The sequence below is a fragment of the Silurus aristotelis genome, assembly GCF_946808225.1.
Source record: "Silurus aristotelis genome assembly, chromosome: 23".
In the NCBI taxonomy this organism is placed as follows: domain Eukaryota; kingdom Metazoa; phylum Chordata; class Actinopteri; order Siluriformes; family Siluridae; genus Silurus; species Silurus aristotelis.
The window spans coordinates 16,446,072-16,461,981 of NC_139596.1; the positions used below are offsets into that span (position 1 = coordinate 16,446,072).

Genomic DNA, 15,910 nt, shown 5'->3' on the forward strand with positions numbered 1-15,910 from the left:
TTAAGTGTCAGAGATTAGTTGTGATCCTTGAGATTGTCACTCTCGATCTACTCATCACATAGCTACTATGAAGAAGGCGATGAATGGATTTAACAAAGACATGAATGAGATAAAGGAGAAAAATGTATCTAGTGTCTCTGTATTAAAAAAACGAGACAAGCTCGCAGTGGTGTTCTGGCAGAGGATTTGCTGAAGCTTTCCAGGAGAAATCACTCTCCTTCTCAGACACAGATGGCATATTTCTCTCACTTTTTTCCTGTTTGATGCCTCGAACGGATAGAAATTAAGACAGGTTTGCTCTTAACCAATGAGTGATGGATAAGCAAGTGTGGAAATCTGACAAACGAGGCGATAAACCAATCGAAGGGAGTTCTAAGGAAACTCCATTTTGTTCTGTCAGCTGCTTTCTCCCTCCACCGGGTGTCTTGCTTGTCAGTCAGCAGTCGACGGCGAATCTCTGAGCAACCCTATTTCATGTGTTGTCAGACTTTCTGAGCTTAGACAAGGCTGCCGTCTGTCTTTCCCCCATCCCCCCTCCCCCGCCTCTCTCTCCGATACCTCAGAAATGTCCCACTCCCTAAGGAAGGAGGGTATGTGGGTGTGTGTTTGTGTATGCCAGTCACTGTGTGGGGAAATGGCAAGTGACTGAGTTTATTTGAGAGTGAAAGCAATTGTTTATGTGAATGCAGATGTTATCAGTGCTCAGGAGTTTGAACTGCCACTGTGGCCTCCTCCAGGTGGCTTAGCCCAGAAACGAACAAGCAGCTCTTCTCTTTTAATCTCCTAAAGGCCAGTCTGAGGTACTTAGCACAAGAAGATAAGCAAGATAACGTCTCGCTCTCCAAAAAAAAATCGCACCTGCCAGAATAAATAAATAATAATAATAATAATAATAATAATAAAACAAAAAAACTGGCTTGCTCCCCCCCCAATACTCCACCCCTATCTGCGGTAAAAACCCTTCGAAATCCCTCGTCATAATGCACATGCAACAGCGGCAGCGCAAAACAAATAAAGCCTCTTTTATCTGCAGCGTGCACTTTGATAAAATGTGGTTTGTGCCAGGATTACTCGGGATTCGTTCTCGATTGTCGATGTCCGTGTTTGCTCGGCAGCAGATTAGCCACGGAGGGATGTGAACTGCAACTTGCCCCGGCTGCCTGTTTACAATGTTAAAATCTGGGGAATGGCAGGCACCCGGCACTGTTTGGTTCTTTAGTAGATTTGATCCCTGTTCAAACAGCCGGCTGAAGCGGCACGCAAATGACTTTGACCTTCGAGTATGGGACTAATTAAAGGCCCCTGTCAGCCTCGGCAGGGCGAGGGCTTTTTGTTGATCAATGGCAACACCGAGCACAGCAGCATCCAAGGTTCGTTTCAGACTTGTTTTTGTTTTTAAGCAAAAGTGCCATTATGGGGTTCGATAAGGCAACATTATCATTCATGAGCTACGGGCAGGTACACGGATGACGACTTGGGCATGCACCACTCATACCAAAATGTCCTGCTTCTCGTCATGTAATATTCAGGGTTTTTTTTTTATAGGATTCTGCACTGCTCAACTGCACATTGTCTATCTGGATCATTTTACTTTCTGCATTCTGGCTAGTTTTTTTCCATTCCACTTAAAGCCTACACCAATTTGTCATGGCAGAGGAGCCAGAAGTGCTGAGATAATAGGTTTAGGTATCACTGCAGGATCTCAGGCTTTGTTTGCTATGCGTTATTGAATCATAATGAGGAGACTGAGGAACGCATGGCATGCTCAGAAGAAGAGGAAAATGGTGGCTGAGCTTCCATTAATTGCCATCGATCAAGGTTCTTACTCAGAGCGACGCCAGGGACTCTAAACACACTTTTCTCGAGTGCACTGAAACTTTCTGAGTGTTGACTTGGTGACTAAAATATTTTATATTTTATTATGAATTATGAATGAACAGGGTCATATCGGAGCCTATTCCAAGAACACAGCGTGAAAGGCAGGGAGTATGTCCTGGATGGGGTGAAAGTCTATTTCAAGGCTAAATCCCTTTCTGTAATTGTTATTGAGATTTCTATGTTTAGTGGCTACAACAATGCTTTATACGAATTCCCTTGTGGGCAAAGAGTTTCCTCCCTTTGCATGTACTATCAACTCACTCACGTGTTCCAAAAACATCTCAGGGATTGGATAAGAAGTCTAATTGTGCACCTTACGATGTTCCTCTTCGATTGTTATGCTTCTCTTGTTATAGTTGCAACAAATATTTGAAATATAACCCCAGATCTCATCTCTATTTATTCTTATACAAGGTCATTTCTGTTTTGAATGTCATGTTTTTCAAGTTTAAAACCATCTGTTGTCCAGAAAACCTTACAGTTTACTTGACTGATGTTCAAAATCAAGTGCACCTGAAAGCATACAGAATATTTATTGAGGTTTGAAGTGGGTTGAAAAAAAAAAAGAATACAGATGATCCCCGAGTCAGGATGGTTCGACTTACAATTTTTCGATCTTACGGTGATGAAAGCGATACAACAAAATTGTACAAATATTACAAATTTTACGCAACAGGCACAGGCAGCAGGGTTGGATGCACAGCTGGGATTAGCGTATCTCTCGCCCTGTGAGATGCCCCACTCACGCTAGCGGTCGACAGAGTAAAGTTGTCTCAGTGTGTATTTATTTCTGTTTTAAACAGCACTCTTAGTGATAAAAGCATGTCTTCCAAGGGCCCAAATATGTCTCCTGCTTGTAGTGAAAAAGAAGAGGAAAGCTTTCAGTTAAGAGCAGAAAAAAATTCAAAATTAGCATGAAGCAAGAAAGACCGTCACAGTCATAGTACCATCTTCGACTTATGATATCGTAGTCGTAACGTATCTCCATTGTAAGTAGAGGACGACCTGTATTTGGAACGTTCTTTTAGTTCTGCAGGATTTCTGCTTGAACCCCTTTCTAAAAGGTGAAGTCTTTGTTATAGAGGTTTGCATATTATCTTTAAAATAGTCACTAGATTCTTAGAAAACAAGGCTCTCTTAGACATACATAAATGTCTGGTGATTGGGTGCTATATACTAGCGGTCCCCAACCTTTTTTCGCCACGGACCGGTTTAATGTCGGAACAATATTTTCACGGACCGGCCTTTAAATTGCGGTGGATAAATGCAACAAAATAAAATGATACGACTGGCATTTTCTAAATATAATAATAAACGTGAATCCACTGTGTTGTTGTTTGTTTATTTTGCTAGCATGGGGGTTTGAATTTAGCCGTAACGTATTATGTGTTAGCGGCTGGAGCAGCCTCTTCAAGAAGGTAAAGGATAAGGTTAAGGCATGTGACCGAAGCATTATGACATGCATCAAGAGTGAGTCATAGACAGATGTGGCAGAGAGAATCCAGTCATTTTCAAAAATAAAATATCGTTCAGAATCAGATAAGAAATAAAACGGAAATAATGTAAGTTATGTATTCTTTCTGACCGGTGCCATGTCTCGACTTGTGATCTTTTCAAGTTATGACAGGGTCATCAGAACGAATCTCCATTTTAAGTCAGGGATATTTACCCACCTGTTAGTGTTGGTCCCACTTTTGCTGCTAAAATAGTTTTGACCCATTAACAGCATTAACTTCAGCAGTTTGAGCTACAGGAGCTCGTCTGTTGGATTGGAAAACACACGGGCCAGACTTCGCGACTCACGTGTTCACCGCTGTTCCTTCCTTGGACCACTTTTGTTAGATACCACCAACTGCAGACCAGAAACATCCCTTACAAGAGCTGTAGTTTTGGAGATGCTCAGACCAAGTCATCTAGCCTTCACAATTTGGTCCTTATCAAACTCACACAAATCCTATTTTTCCTGCTTCTGTCACATCAACTTTGAGGACAAAATGTTCACTTGCTGCCTAGTAAATAAATCCAACCACTAACAGGTGCCATGATGAGAACATCAGTGCTATTCACTTCACCAGTTTTGTTGTAATATGTTATAATATCATACTGCCATCTATCCATCTATATATCTACAGTATATCTATCTATCTATCTATCTATCTATCTATCTATCTATCTATCTATCTATCTATCTATCTATCTATCGTATATCTATATCTATCTCAATCTATATTATATCCCATGTATCATGTTATCACATTTAGTCTCCTAAATGAGCCAATCTGTTGTGGTCTTCTGCATAGAATCTGCATATTTGTAATCCCAAGTTCCTGTTGCTGGAGTCTTCTATGTACCCTAATTAGAATCAGATTCAAACTTAACGTAAAAAAAAAAAAAAAAATCTTCGAAATGAAGTAAGAGTAGGAAAAAGACAGACGAACAAGGACCTTTGACAATTATAAGTGATCAATAAATACCTCAAAAGATATTAATGAATTTCATTGCTGCTGTATAAATCAAACCTACTTCACTCATGTTTTTCTAATGTAAAGGACATCCTCACTAATGCAGATGAATGCCATTTAGCAATTAGGTATTGGCAGCTGGAATGAAGGCTTCCACACATGAATGACTCCCAGTGAGCCTCCTCGCTCTTCCTCACCGCCTCTGTCTCAGGGGAATCAATGACCTATAAGCTTAGTTAAAGACGTGGCAGTGCTTCAATAAATAAACCTAATGTACACAGACGCTACATCATCGCAGCCAATCTTAGCCGGTGGTCACTCGAGGCGAGGAGTGGGGCAAGATAAAGCAAGGAGCTGCTCCTTCCTCACCGAGGATGATAACGAAGGAGATGAAGAAGGAGCAGAGAGTGGCGGATGCAGCTGGTGTCCTCTTGGGCACAATGACACCGATCATCAGTCAGAGCCTATCACGGAGAGCAGGGTGGGTTTATGAAGGATCACTCTTACTAAGGGTGTGCAGTCGATCAATATACGACCACAGAACAGCCTCTGTAGAGATTAAACCACAGAAACTCCTTCCTAACAAGCGAACAAAACAACCAGAGGCCATGGAGTTGTTTATGTGGGTTTCAAAGGGTGGAAAGACATCATCCAACCAAGACCCCATGGAGGAGTATTCTGTTCTGTTGTCTCTGTTCACACAGGCTTTGAGAAAGGCATAAAACATGTATAGCTTATGCTTTTCAAATGTCTTGCATGTGATTCTCTGTAAAATAGAATGAACAGAGACTTTTTGGTGAAAAATAGGTGAGATGAAATCTTCAGAATCAAGAAACTTTAAAGTTAAATAAAGTGAATGTCAACTTGCAAATGCTCACACATGCACTGTTTAGTCCATACGACTTGACTTGTGCTGCATTCCATTGCCATCCTCTGAAAAATTGCATATATTATATATTAGTGGGTGCCTACTAATTTCTAATCAGTCCAATTATAACAACTGGCATTTGGCAGAAAATAAGGATGTAATTAATGACCTTTTGAACATAACAGAAGCCAGAGGTTCCCAACTTCTTCCCCAACATACTGGGGGAAATTATATATTATATTATTTTTCCCACTCTTTGAACACCGCGGCTTAAACAACGAAGCGGCTAATTTATGGGTTTTTCCTGGGTTTTTCCCGGGTTCACAAACTTCAAGCCAAAAAATTGAACCCCATAACATTCGACCAATGAAATTGTCGAACGGGTTCAGGTGAACCAATGAAACTCTTTATATTAAATCAGATGCGCTCCCACTGAATCGGGCCGCACCACATCATAAATATGGATGATGTTCCTCTGACGTTTGACCTGCCGCTCATTTGGACTGTCTACAGGAAATGCGAATCATTCGTCACGCTGAAAACAACCAGGCATGAAAACACACTTCACCTGTGTTCTGAGCTGCACGGCATCGGGAGAAAAGATTCACCGATGGTGATTTTTAAACGCACGACGATGCCAAAAAAAAAAAACTCCTGAGAAAAATTGTTGTGAAAGGAAGAAGGAAGACAGTGAACAATGACTTTCTTGGTAGGCTACTGTTTAGATACAAGCCGTGTAACAGACACTGTCTTTCATTAAAGCCTGTGTAAAGTTCATTAGTTTCAGTGTGAGAACCTGGGGCTTATAGACAGGTGCGGCTTATAGACAGGTGCGGCTTATTTATGTTCAAAATAATCTTTGTAAAATTCAGTGGGTGCGACTTAAATTTGGGTGCGTTTAATAGTCCGGGAATTACGGTATATATATATAAATAAAATTCTCCTTTAAGTAAGTGTCTATGTATATACTATAAAACACACTTGCTACATTTCCACGCTTGCAACAGTTTCAGCGAATTATTAATATGCACGTTAAACTAATGTCCCTTAAAAGTTTCTTTATTAGAGGATAGGGATAATAATTTACTGTAATATTTCACTGATTCGCAACGGAGCATCGAAATAAAAGATAATGATGCGATGCATCGATAGAAATGAAATGTGCATTGAATACAAGTTGGTATTCGGATCACGATGCATCCTTAACATATTTGCATTGGTAAAAAGCGATTTATCGTAATATATTTTAGTAGATATACTTATTATGTAAAAAGTGATCAATTATTTGTGACCAACACTTTGTATGCTGATCCATTTCTCCTCTCTAAACTGTTTCTCGAGCGCGTTCTCTCAGCACCGCTGCTGCTACGTACGTGAACATGACGCGTCGCAACACTACGGAGACCGAGGCGTGTCCTGAGAGTCATATAGAATACAGATTAACATGGCAGAGGTAGAGCTGTAACTTCCTGGATACATAACAGGAAAATGAATGGGTTTTATTTAATCTTTTTTTCCTTTTCCGTTTTTTTCACTACAAAATCCTGTTTATGAAATCGTCCTGCATTAAAAGTCATGAAGCACTTAAGTAAATTTAGGATTTGCTGTCTGTTTGAAGGAATAAAACCAAACTCTCTGTATGATATTGCGTAGCATCATATATATTTTTCGAATCGCATTGTGTTGAATAGAATCGGAATCGGATCACACTACGTAATACAGGTGAGTCGTACTGACAAAAAAAAAATAAATAAATAAAATGACTTGTTGCTAAAAATATGGTTTAATCTGTGTAGGCAGTTCACATGCTTTAAGCCCTATGTATGTGATGTGAAAATACATTTGTTAATGCTAATGTAAAATAGCTAATGAAGCTATTTCTTGTTTGTTTTCTGGTTGCATCAGCTCATAATTCAACTATTCACTAGTCCATGTTGGTGGCTTGCTCTAGGGATGAGGGTAGATGTAGCACTATAAATTCAACTACCACAAACACTGGCCTGCGGGCAGAGCGCCGATATTAAAACTGCGATAGCCATGATTCTCAGCGCTTTATCTAATTCAGCCAGGATATAAGCACCATGCCCCCCAAAAAAAAAAGCGTCGGAAAGGGAAGAGCAAGGAAACGGTGGCGTTATCAGAGTCATGTTGCTGGATGTAAATGGTCGATATTAGTTTTACAGAAGAGAGCGAGATAGAGAGAGGGAGCATAGAGTGTAAGAAAGGGAGAAAGCGAGGGAGGCAACCTGCTGTTTCTCTCTCTGCCTTTCTAATGAGCTGTGGTCCGTCCTGCTCCTGCTGCTCTCCTTTAGCCAGCTCCACCGAGACTAAAACACACAGATGGCTTACTCCGTAGGAAGAGAAAAAAAAACGTCTGCATCAGCCCTTATCGTGTTTCTGAAATCTGTAGTGAGGCTCTGTCTGGATTTTTTTTTTTTTTGGACAAAAAGCATGCATACCAGCAAGAGATGCCCAGTTTAACAGTAAAAACATGGCTTGAATACTTTGTTCAATGACTCATGTTGTCTTGTATCTTTCAACTAATATAAATAGAACGATCCTGACTTAGCTACCATGCACCAAACGCGAGAGCAAGATGTTTTGTCTTGGTGTCTCTGAAAGCCTACAGCAAGTTATACCAAGGCGTCTAAATCATATGGGCATGTAAAGTATTATATGTGAGCTGTGAGTATAATCTCACATTGCTGATAAAGGAGGTCATCTATTATTTGATCTGATTATTTGATTCTTTGGGGAATCCCACAAACACTAGGGGGCAAGCTTGAGCTTTTCTTATCGACTGGATTGAGGAAGGAGAGAAAGAGAAAGAGAGATCATCGGAGAAGCCTATTAATATACTGTGTCTCTCTCTAGCTCTCCTTTCAGACTCGCTTTCTCTCATTTCAGTTGATGCTATAGCTAGTTCAGTCTTCCCACCCTTCCTCAGTGCTCTTCCATACATCCGGTCCGCATAACCTCCCTCGCCTGTCTCTCTTTCATTCGGTTTCCTTTATGTTCTACAGATGTAGTTTGTTTTCTATTGTACTAAAAACACACACACGCACGCACACACACGCACCCCTCGATTCAAAACCCATGAATACGCTGCCTACTTGCATTACTATTCGTGTCGGCCTGATTCGATCATCTCCGCTCTGGGCTCGTATCATCTCCTGAGGGATTCTTGCCTTATTTTTTAGCCCACATTTAGCTTGTCTTGTACCTGTGCCACCAATCTCTCCAAGAGTCCCTTGCCGTGGAGCAAGGCTGGCGTTGAGGGACTTCCTGTCGCGTCGACAGAACCTGGCAAAGCAGATGGCAGGCTGAAGGAAGGGAGAGAGAAAGAAAAAAAAACAACAACCTGCTCTCAGTTTCTGTGTCCTCCTCCTTTATGGTTTTATTAGAAATCCATTTGGAAACTTTCCATTCTGGGCTGAGGAATCATTTTCCAAGGCTTCTGCGGATAGATAAGTCTATTTTGTTAAGATGGCTAATTCATCGAAGCAGAAGCTGTTTCAGGGATTTCAGCTGAAGCTTTCAAAAAAACAATGAGTGGAATCCATGTTTTTAATGAAAGATGGAAAGGTTTATTAATTTATCATTTTTTGTAGATTAGCTTAGATATTAGCAATTGTTGGCTTTGGACTGAATGATCTTAGAAAACCACACTCAGAAAGAACCAGAAGGCATGAAGTTTAATTAAGATAAATACAGGTCATTATACTGAAGAGGAACATTTGGTGCATGTTGAAATCTAGTGTTTAATCAACCCCTGGTGTTTGTACTTCCGTTGGGGTTCTTTTAGGCAGGGTGAGAACACCGTCACGGTCAGATGTTCTTTTGGTTTATTCTATTTGCATTATTCAAGTGTGAATCCAAACCACACTAAATAACGAAGACAAAGAATATCCATTTCAAGCTCAGAAAGCAAACTAATTAGTGTGCAAGCTGCCATAGAGTATTCCATCTCTCCTTCCTTCACTTATTCCGTTTTCTCTAGAAGGTTTGTCACGTGTGTCTTTCTAGACATACCATTCAAATATAAATATAAAAAATCTGGTGAAAGTTTTAACAAATATTGCCCAAGCTCATCTAGTCCAATGAAATCTGACCATTCCCATTCACTCCTTCAGAAAATCTTGACTAATACTACCTCCTCCTGAATGAATACTGACCACTCCCATCCACTCCTGGAGAAACCCTTAACTAATCACTTCTCTCAAAGGAATCTAACAATCCTATCCACTTATGCAGAAATTCCTGACTGATCCCACCTGCTTAAATGAATTCTGACCAATTCCATCCACTCTACCAGAAACTTCAATAATCCCACCTGTCCCTGAAGGAATCCTGACCAAACCCTCCTTCGGAATAAATCACAAGCAATTTTATCTACTCCTACAGGATCTCCTGAACAATTCCACCTTCTCCTGATTTAATCCTTACTAATTCCATACATTCTTGGAGAAACATTCTGCAGATCTGTATAAATCTCAACTAATCCTATTTACTAAAAAAACTCTTGGCTATTTCATTGTAAAAGCTTACAATGTTCAAGAAACAAAACAAGGACAAACTGGAAAATTGAATATTTTAAACACTGTATGAAGCTCTAAGACTGAAAAGAGATGCTTGAGGAACTTGAGGGAAAAAAAAGTTAATTTCATGCACCAATATTAGCAGTTTATCCAAAGCCTTTAAAACTGGCCACCCTGAGAGTGCATGACTTTGTGCAGAGAACTTTAAAAGCACCCAAACCTAATTAAGAAACACTGGAGAACGATCACAGGGCCATTAAACAAGCAGTGTTGGGGGAGAGCTGATAGCAGGGGCAGAGCAATGACACAGGGCGATTTTAATGACTCATAGACCGGCTGTTTTCAGAAACAGCTTTGGCATTACTGTAGGCTCATATGCCTCAATGCTGAAGGGCTTATAATTTTATATACAGTGATGTATGAAGTATTATCCTGATTTCTTAGTTTTTTGCATGATTGTCACACTTTGTTTCAGATCATCAAATTCATTTAAATATTAGTAAAAGATAACACAAGTGAACACAACATGCAGTTTTTAGACAAAGGTTTTTATTATTGAGGGAAAACTAAATTCAAAACTACATAGCCCTATGTGAAAAAGTGTTTGCCCCCGAAACCTAATAACTGGTTGGGCAGCAACTACTGCCATCGAGTGTTTGCGATAACTTGCAATGAGTCTGTTACAGCGCAGTGGAGGAACTTTTGTAATTCAGTTTGAGCATGGACCACCTTTTTTAACTTCATGCCACAGCATCTCAATAGGATTCAGGTCAGGACTTTGACTAGCCCACTCAAAAGTCTTCATTTTGTTTTTCTTCAGCCATTCAGAGGTGGATTTGCTGGTGTGTTTTTAATCATTGTCCTGTTGCAGAACCCAAATTCGCTTCAGCTTGAGGTTACGAACAGATGGCTGGATATTCTCCTTCAGGAACAGCAAAATTAATGGTTCTATTTATCACAGCAGGTCTTCCAGGTCCTGAAGCAGCAAAACAGCCCCAGACCATCACACTACCACCACCAGATTTTATTGTTGGTATGATGTTCTTTCTCTTAAATGCAATGTTAATTTTTACACCAGACACAATGGGACACACCTTTCAAAATGTTCAACTTTTGTCTCGTCAGTCCACAGAGTATTTTCCCAAAAGTCTTGGGGATCATCAAGATGTTTTCTGGCAAAACTGGGGCGAGCCTTTATCTTCTTTTTGCTCAGCAGGGGTTTTGGTCTTGGAAATCTGCCATGTAGACCATTTTTGCCCAGTCTCTTTCTTATGGTGTAGTCATGAACACTGACCTTAACTGAGGCATATAAGCTCTACAGTTCTTTGGATGTTGTTGTGGGGTCTTTTGTGACCTCTTGGATGAATTATTGCTGTGCTCTTGGGGTTAGTTTGGTCGGTCGGCCACTTCCAGGAAGGTTCGCCACTGTTCCATGTTTTTGCCATTTGTAAATAATAGTTCTCACTGTGGTTCACTGGAGTCCCAAAGCTTTAGAAATGGCTTTATAACCTTAACCAGACGGATAGATCTCTATTAAGAACGATTAGATTCTTTCTCATTTGTTTCTGAATTTCTTTGGCTCTCAGAATGATGTCTCGCTTTTGAGGATCTTTTGGTCTACTTCACTTTGTCAGGCAGGTCCTATTTAAAAGATTTCTTGATTGTGAACAGGTGTGGCAGTAATCAGGCCTGGGTGTGGCTAGAGAAATTCAACTGAAGTGTGATAAACCAGTTTTAACAGGGGGGGGGGCAAACACTTTTTCACACAGGGCCATGTAGTTTTGGATTTAGTTTTCCCCTTAATAATAAAAACCTTCATTTAAAAACTGCATGTTGTGTTCACTTGTGTTATCTTTAAATAATATTTAAATTAGTTTGATGATCTTAAACAATGATATGTTTTTTTTTATATATATATATATATATATTATATATATATATATATATATATATATATATATATATATACATACATATATATATATATATATATATATATATATATATATATATATATATATATATATATATATATATACATACATATATATATATATATATATATATATATATATATATATATATATATATATATATACATACATATATATATATATATATATATATATATATATATATATATATATATATATATATATATATATATATATATATATATATATATATATAGTGTTTATCTCATTAAAAATGGCTGATACACAGAGCTTTTAGCTCACATCTTACCCCACATTGCAGCACTTTCATGGTTTTCCCAAATGTCTGAGTCACAAATCATTATTGTAGGAAAGAAATGCTTATGGACACAAAAAAAAAAAAAAACAGGCCTAGCGAATGATTCGAGAGTTTTATTAGCTCCAAGACAGTCTGTCCTGACATACTGAACAATGCAGGACTGTCTCAAATTAGCAAGGCCATCCCTGACGATGCTAAGCAGTGTTCACGATTCAGCACTTTCGAGAAATGTCTTTTGTCAGGTGCGGCAGGCTGAGGTGATCACAGCTAATGGCTTCGTAAGCAAAAAAAAAACCCCTGCCGTGTCTTGTCTTGGCTTATGAATAGGGCCGTGAAGTGTTTTTGTCGCTTTTGACGTGTCTTTCCAGAAACTGAGAGGGGAAAACAAAAAGAAAGGTAAACAGGAAATAAAATAGGCCTTCGTACAGCATCAGGCACAACAAAAGCTGTGTGAGAAAGAATATCATATCGATTTAGGATGGAGTAGAAGACACAGGCAAGAGATGGGGAAAATCAATATTGTAGGGATAACCAGGTAGGGGGAGAAAAAAAAAAAAGAACCGAAGGCAATATAAAGTGAATTAATCACCTTATCCACCTCAGCGCCATCCTGGTGTGTGTTCTCTGGCCTAATGATGTGTCCAGCATGCTAGTCATGCTTAGCAATGCCTGAAGCCCCGCAAAACATAAAGCCACTTAGCTAAAGCATGAAAGCTAATTGCCTATGCTAGGAGTAAACCATGCTCCTTCTTCTTCCTTATCTTCTTCTTTTTCTTCCCTTCTCTGCTTTAATTCAATGATGCAGCATCTGTTGTTGCCGAAAATGGCCTTTCATAGCACACACACCTACGACGCCTTTCTCCAAAGTCGATAATGGCTGTTCGAAACATGGAAAGGTTGGTCCTGTGTGTTGAAAGCTCTCATTAGCGCCACAATAAAGCACAAGCTGGAGTCAGCCAAGTCATTACACGCGTACATATTGCAGATGTGCGCGGCCAAGCGACTGCAGGGAGAAAAAAAAGACACAGGTTCATTTCGAGAGGACATCTTTATACATGCTAGGTAATTAGCACTTGCTTGGGTTGAAAAATGCTACGTAAATGGAGCTGCTCGTTTTCAGGATGCTTTCAAGAAGAAATCTAGCATTAAGGGAGAAAAGCTACTGTACTGCATTCATTAATGCATGGTTTCCAAACATTTGATAAATTATCCTTATCAACCTTATAATGCTTTTTTTTTTTTTTACAGTTAAAACATTATTGATGCCACAGACTTTAGATCTGAAGTTCTTTAAAAGTCCCCAGTTTTTATCAGTACTATAATATCCTTAATGTATAACAGCGTATGGGTACACAAAGCAAAATCGCATTTTGCATTAGCATAACATACAGTGAAAAAAAGCTACATGTGCTAGCATTCTTCTCCAAAAGGCGAGCAGACTTGTACAGCTTGATTAGGGTTTTTCACACTATACATTTAAGTCCCTCTTGAGAATGTGGATGTGGTTCCACTAAAATGTATTAGCCTAGCCTTTTTAGATGCAAAAAAGAGGTGAAAAAGCAAAAGAAAAGTGAAGCATCAGACAGCGTGAGCAGATCAGCTAATTAGCTAATCAACTTCAATTGGAGAAGATGCTAGAAAGCATGAAGTATCTAGTGCTAATTTAATTTCGCTAGGTGGAAAAAATAAAACACCTTTGCCTGATTGTTTTTGCTAGTTGCTCACACTTGTGCTAGCTAACTTTAGATGTTCACTAGATCCCTTTGTTTCCTCTAATCTCTTATCACACCATACGGACTGCGAGTTTAGCGTTATCTTGGTGAAAAAAAACAGTGACATGCCTGCTACTTTCTGCCATTTTGATTTTGACTTTGCTACAGATTTATAAGTTTGTCCATAATATCTCTGGAAATACCATATATTACATTGGCAATCAAACCCCGAAACATCTGTCTCCATGATATGGTTATGTTCTGACACACAATATTTTCTCTTATCTGAATCCTAGGTCGTGACACTCTCCATGTAAACCCCTTATACTTTTAGCGAGGTGTGTGTACAGGAGTGTGGATCGACCTCCCTCTATGTTTTACTGTCAGACAGGAGATAAAAGCCTGCCTGATAAGCTCTCTGCATTAGGGAGAGAGAACGAAGTGCAGAGTTGTGACCTTTAAGAGAAAAGGGGAGTGATCCATGGTGAGGGTGCATATAGGACGAGCACTTATCAGGTCTGGCAACAGAGAGACACGGTGCGGCGATGAAAAACGAAGCGTGCAAAGAGCCAGAAAGGGAGATCAAGAAATTTGGAGTGGAAACACACGGAGGACAGATGAAATATCGAGAAAAGTAGCGACGCAAGAGAGATAAGAATGAATGGAGAAAATTTTCGAAAGAGGAGTGCAAAGGGGAATAGCATGAAAAGGTGGAGTTAAGGAGCTCAGAGTGGGTGTTGGTACTCTGGGCATCCATTCCTACTTCCACGCTTCCTGCACTAAATCTGTCTTCTGCAACGGCGAGAGCTTTATCTAAATGGCCCAGCATGAAGGAACACAGGCAGGTGCTAAATAATGCAGTTGCTGTTATTAATTTTAGCAAGGACTGATTAGCTTGCTGCATTGGAAAACTCAAGGAGCACAGGTATCACCTTTGGAAGAAAAAAGAAATGTGCATATCATATGCTTCAAAGACCGTTTATAGAGATCTTGATTATTATAGAGGTTTAAATTTTGGCAATACCCACAAGGAAATTGCTGCCAAATACCATCAGTAAACCTGACATAATAAACCTTTTCAACTTTCATCTCAAGTAGACTAGGGAACTTTATAGTTTCCTGGTTGTTCAAAACGATAGAATGATCTTGGTATTTTGTAGGCTGTCAATTAAACATTGTAGTGGGCCAAGTAAGTAAATGGGTAGTTGTAGGTGGAAATCAGGGTGGCAGGAAACATATAGGTGCCCTTTACAATGCATGGGGTAAATGACCAAAATGATTCTTGTTCTACTCCTCCTTTATACCTCTTACGGTCACTTGCAATAATTTATAATAACATACAATACCTTAAGCCTATTTCAAAACTTATTGAATAATACAAAATATCTAGGGGCCAATTCGAACTTTGTTGGGAGGTGGAAGCAAATCAGGGATATTGCCAAACTCTCGCTCTTGGGCCCTTGAGCAAGGCACTTAAACCTCTGTGCTCCAGGGGTGCTATAGCATGGCTGACCCTGCTGTTTTGAGACTAGCTCTGTTTACAAGAAAGTACTTTATTTATCTGTTTACACACTACCCCCTTCAAAATAGTCCCCTTGCAAAGCAATTCAGTGCTCCCAGTGTTCCTGCCACTTCAGGAATGTGTCCTTGAAGTCTTCTTTTCTAAGCTTGTCGAGCACCTTATGCGATTCATGCTGGATCCAAGCAATGGTGTCAAAACGGCAACCTTTGAGCTGGATCTTCATCTTTGGAATGAGGGCGAAGTCTGCAGGAGCCAAATCTGACGAGTAGGGTGGGTGGAGAGGTGTGAGCATGTGGATTGTTCTCTGATTCGCAGATGTGGTAATACATGTGGTCGGAATAGCACCAGTTAGCAACATTAGTCCCGAAACGTTTTGATACAACCTCATATTTCAATTATACCCTCCAAACTATGACCCTCAAAAGCTGAGCTACAAAAAAAGAATGCAAGTTGGGAGGTAGTAGCTTAGTGGTTAAGGCATTGGGGCTGTGGCTCAAAAGGTTGTGAGGCCCCAGAGCAAGGTCCTTAACCCCATAACTGCTCTGTCACTCTTAATAAGTGTCTGCAAAATGCCATAAATGTTATGCCATAAATGATAGCTCCCAACTAGTCCACTCCAAAGTGGAACAATTTAGCACATCCTTGCTTTAGGGTACACTAATGCAGATAAGTCAAAA

The 15,910-nt window shown here is 39.7% G+C and overlaps 1 protein-coding gene across 2 annotated transcripts in view; it reads left to right on the top strand.

Annotated features, from left to right (window-relative positions):
- The window catches only part of rtn4r (reticulon 4 receptor), a 96,883-nt gene that overhangs the window by 49,138 nt on the left and 31,835 nt on the right, over positions 1-15,910 (top strand). The window contains exon 1 of one of the 2 annotated variants that reach the window (XM_083527414.1): positions 12,995-13,061. The exons of the other annotated variant lie outside the window; for it this stretch is intronic. Coding sequence (XP_083383540.1) covers positions 13,055-13,061 — 7 coding nt within the window. The 5' untranslated portion in view covers positions 12,995-13,054. Of the gene's footprint in view, positions 1-12,994; positions 13,062-15,910 lie in introns of those variants that run through there. 2 annotated transcript variants of the gene reach the window in all.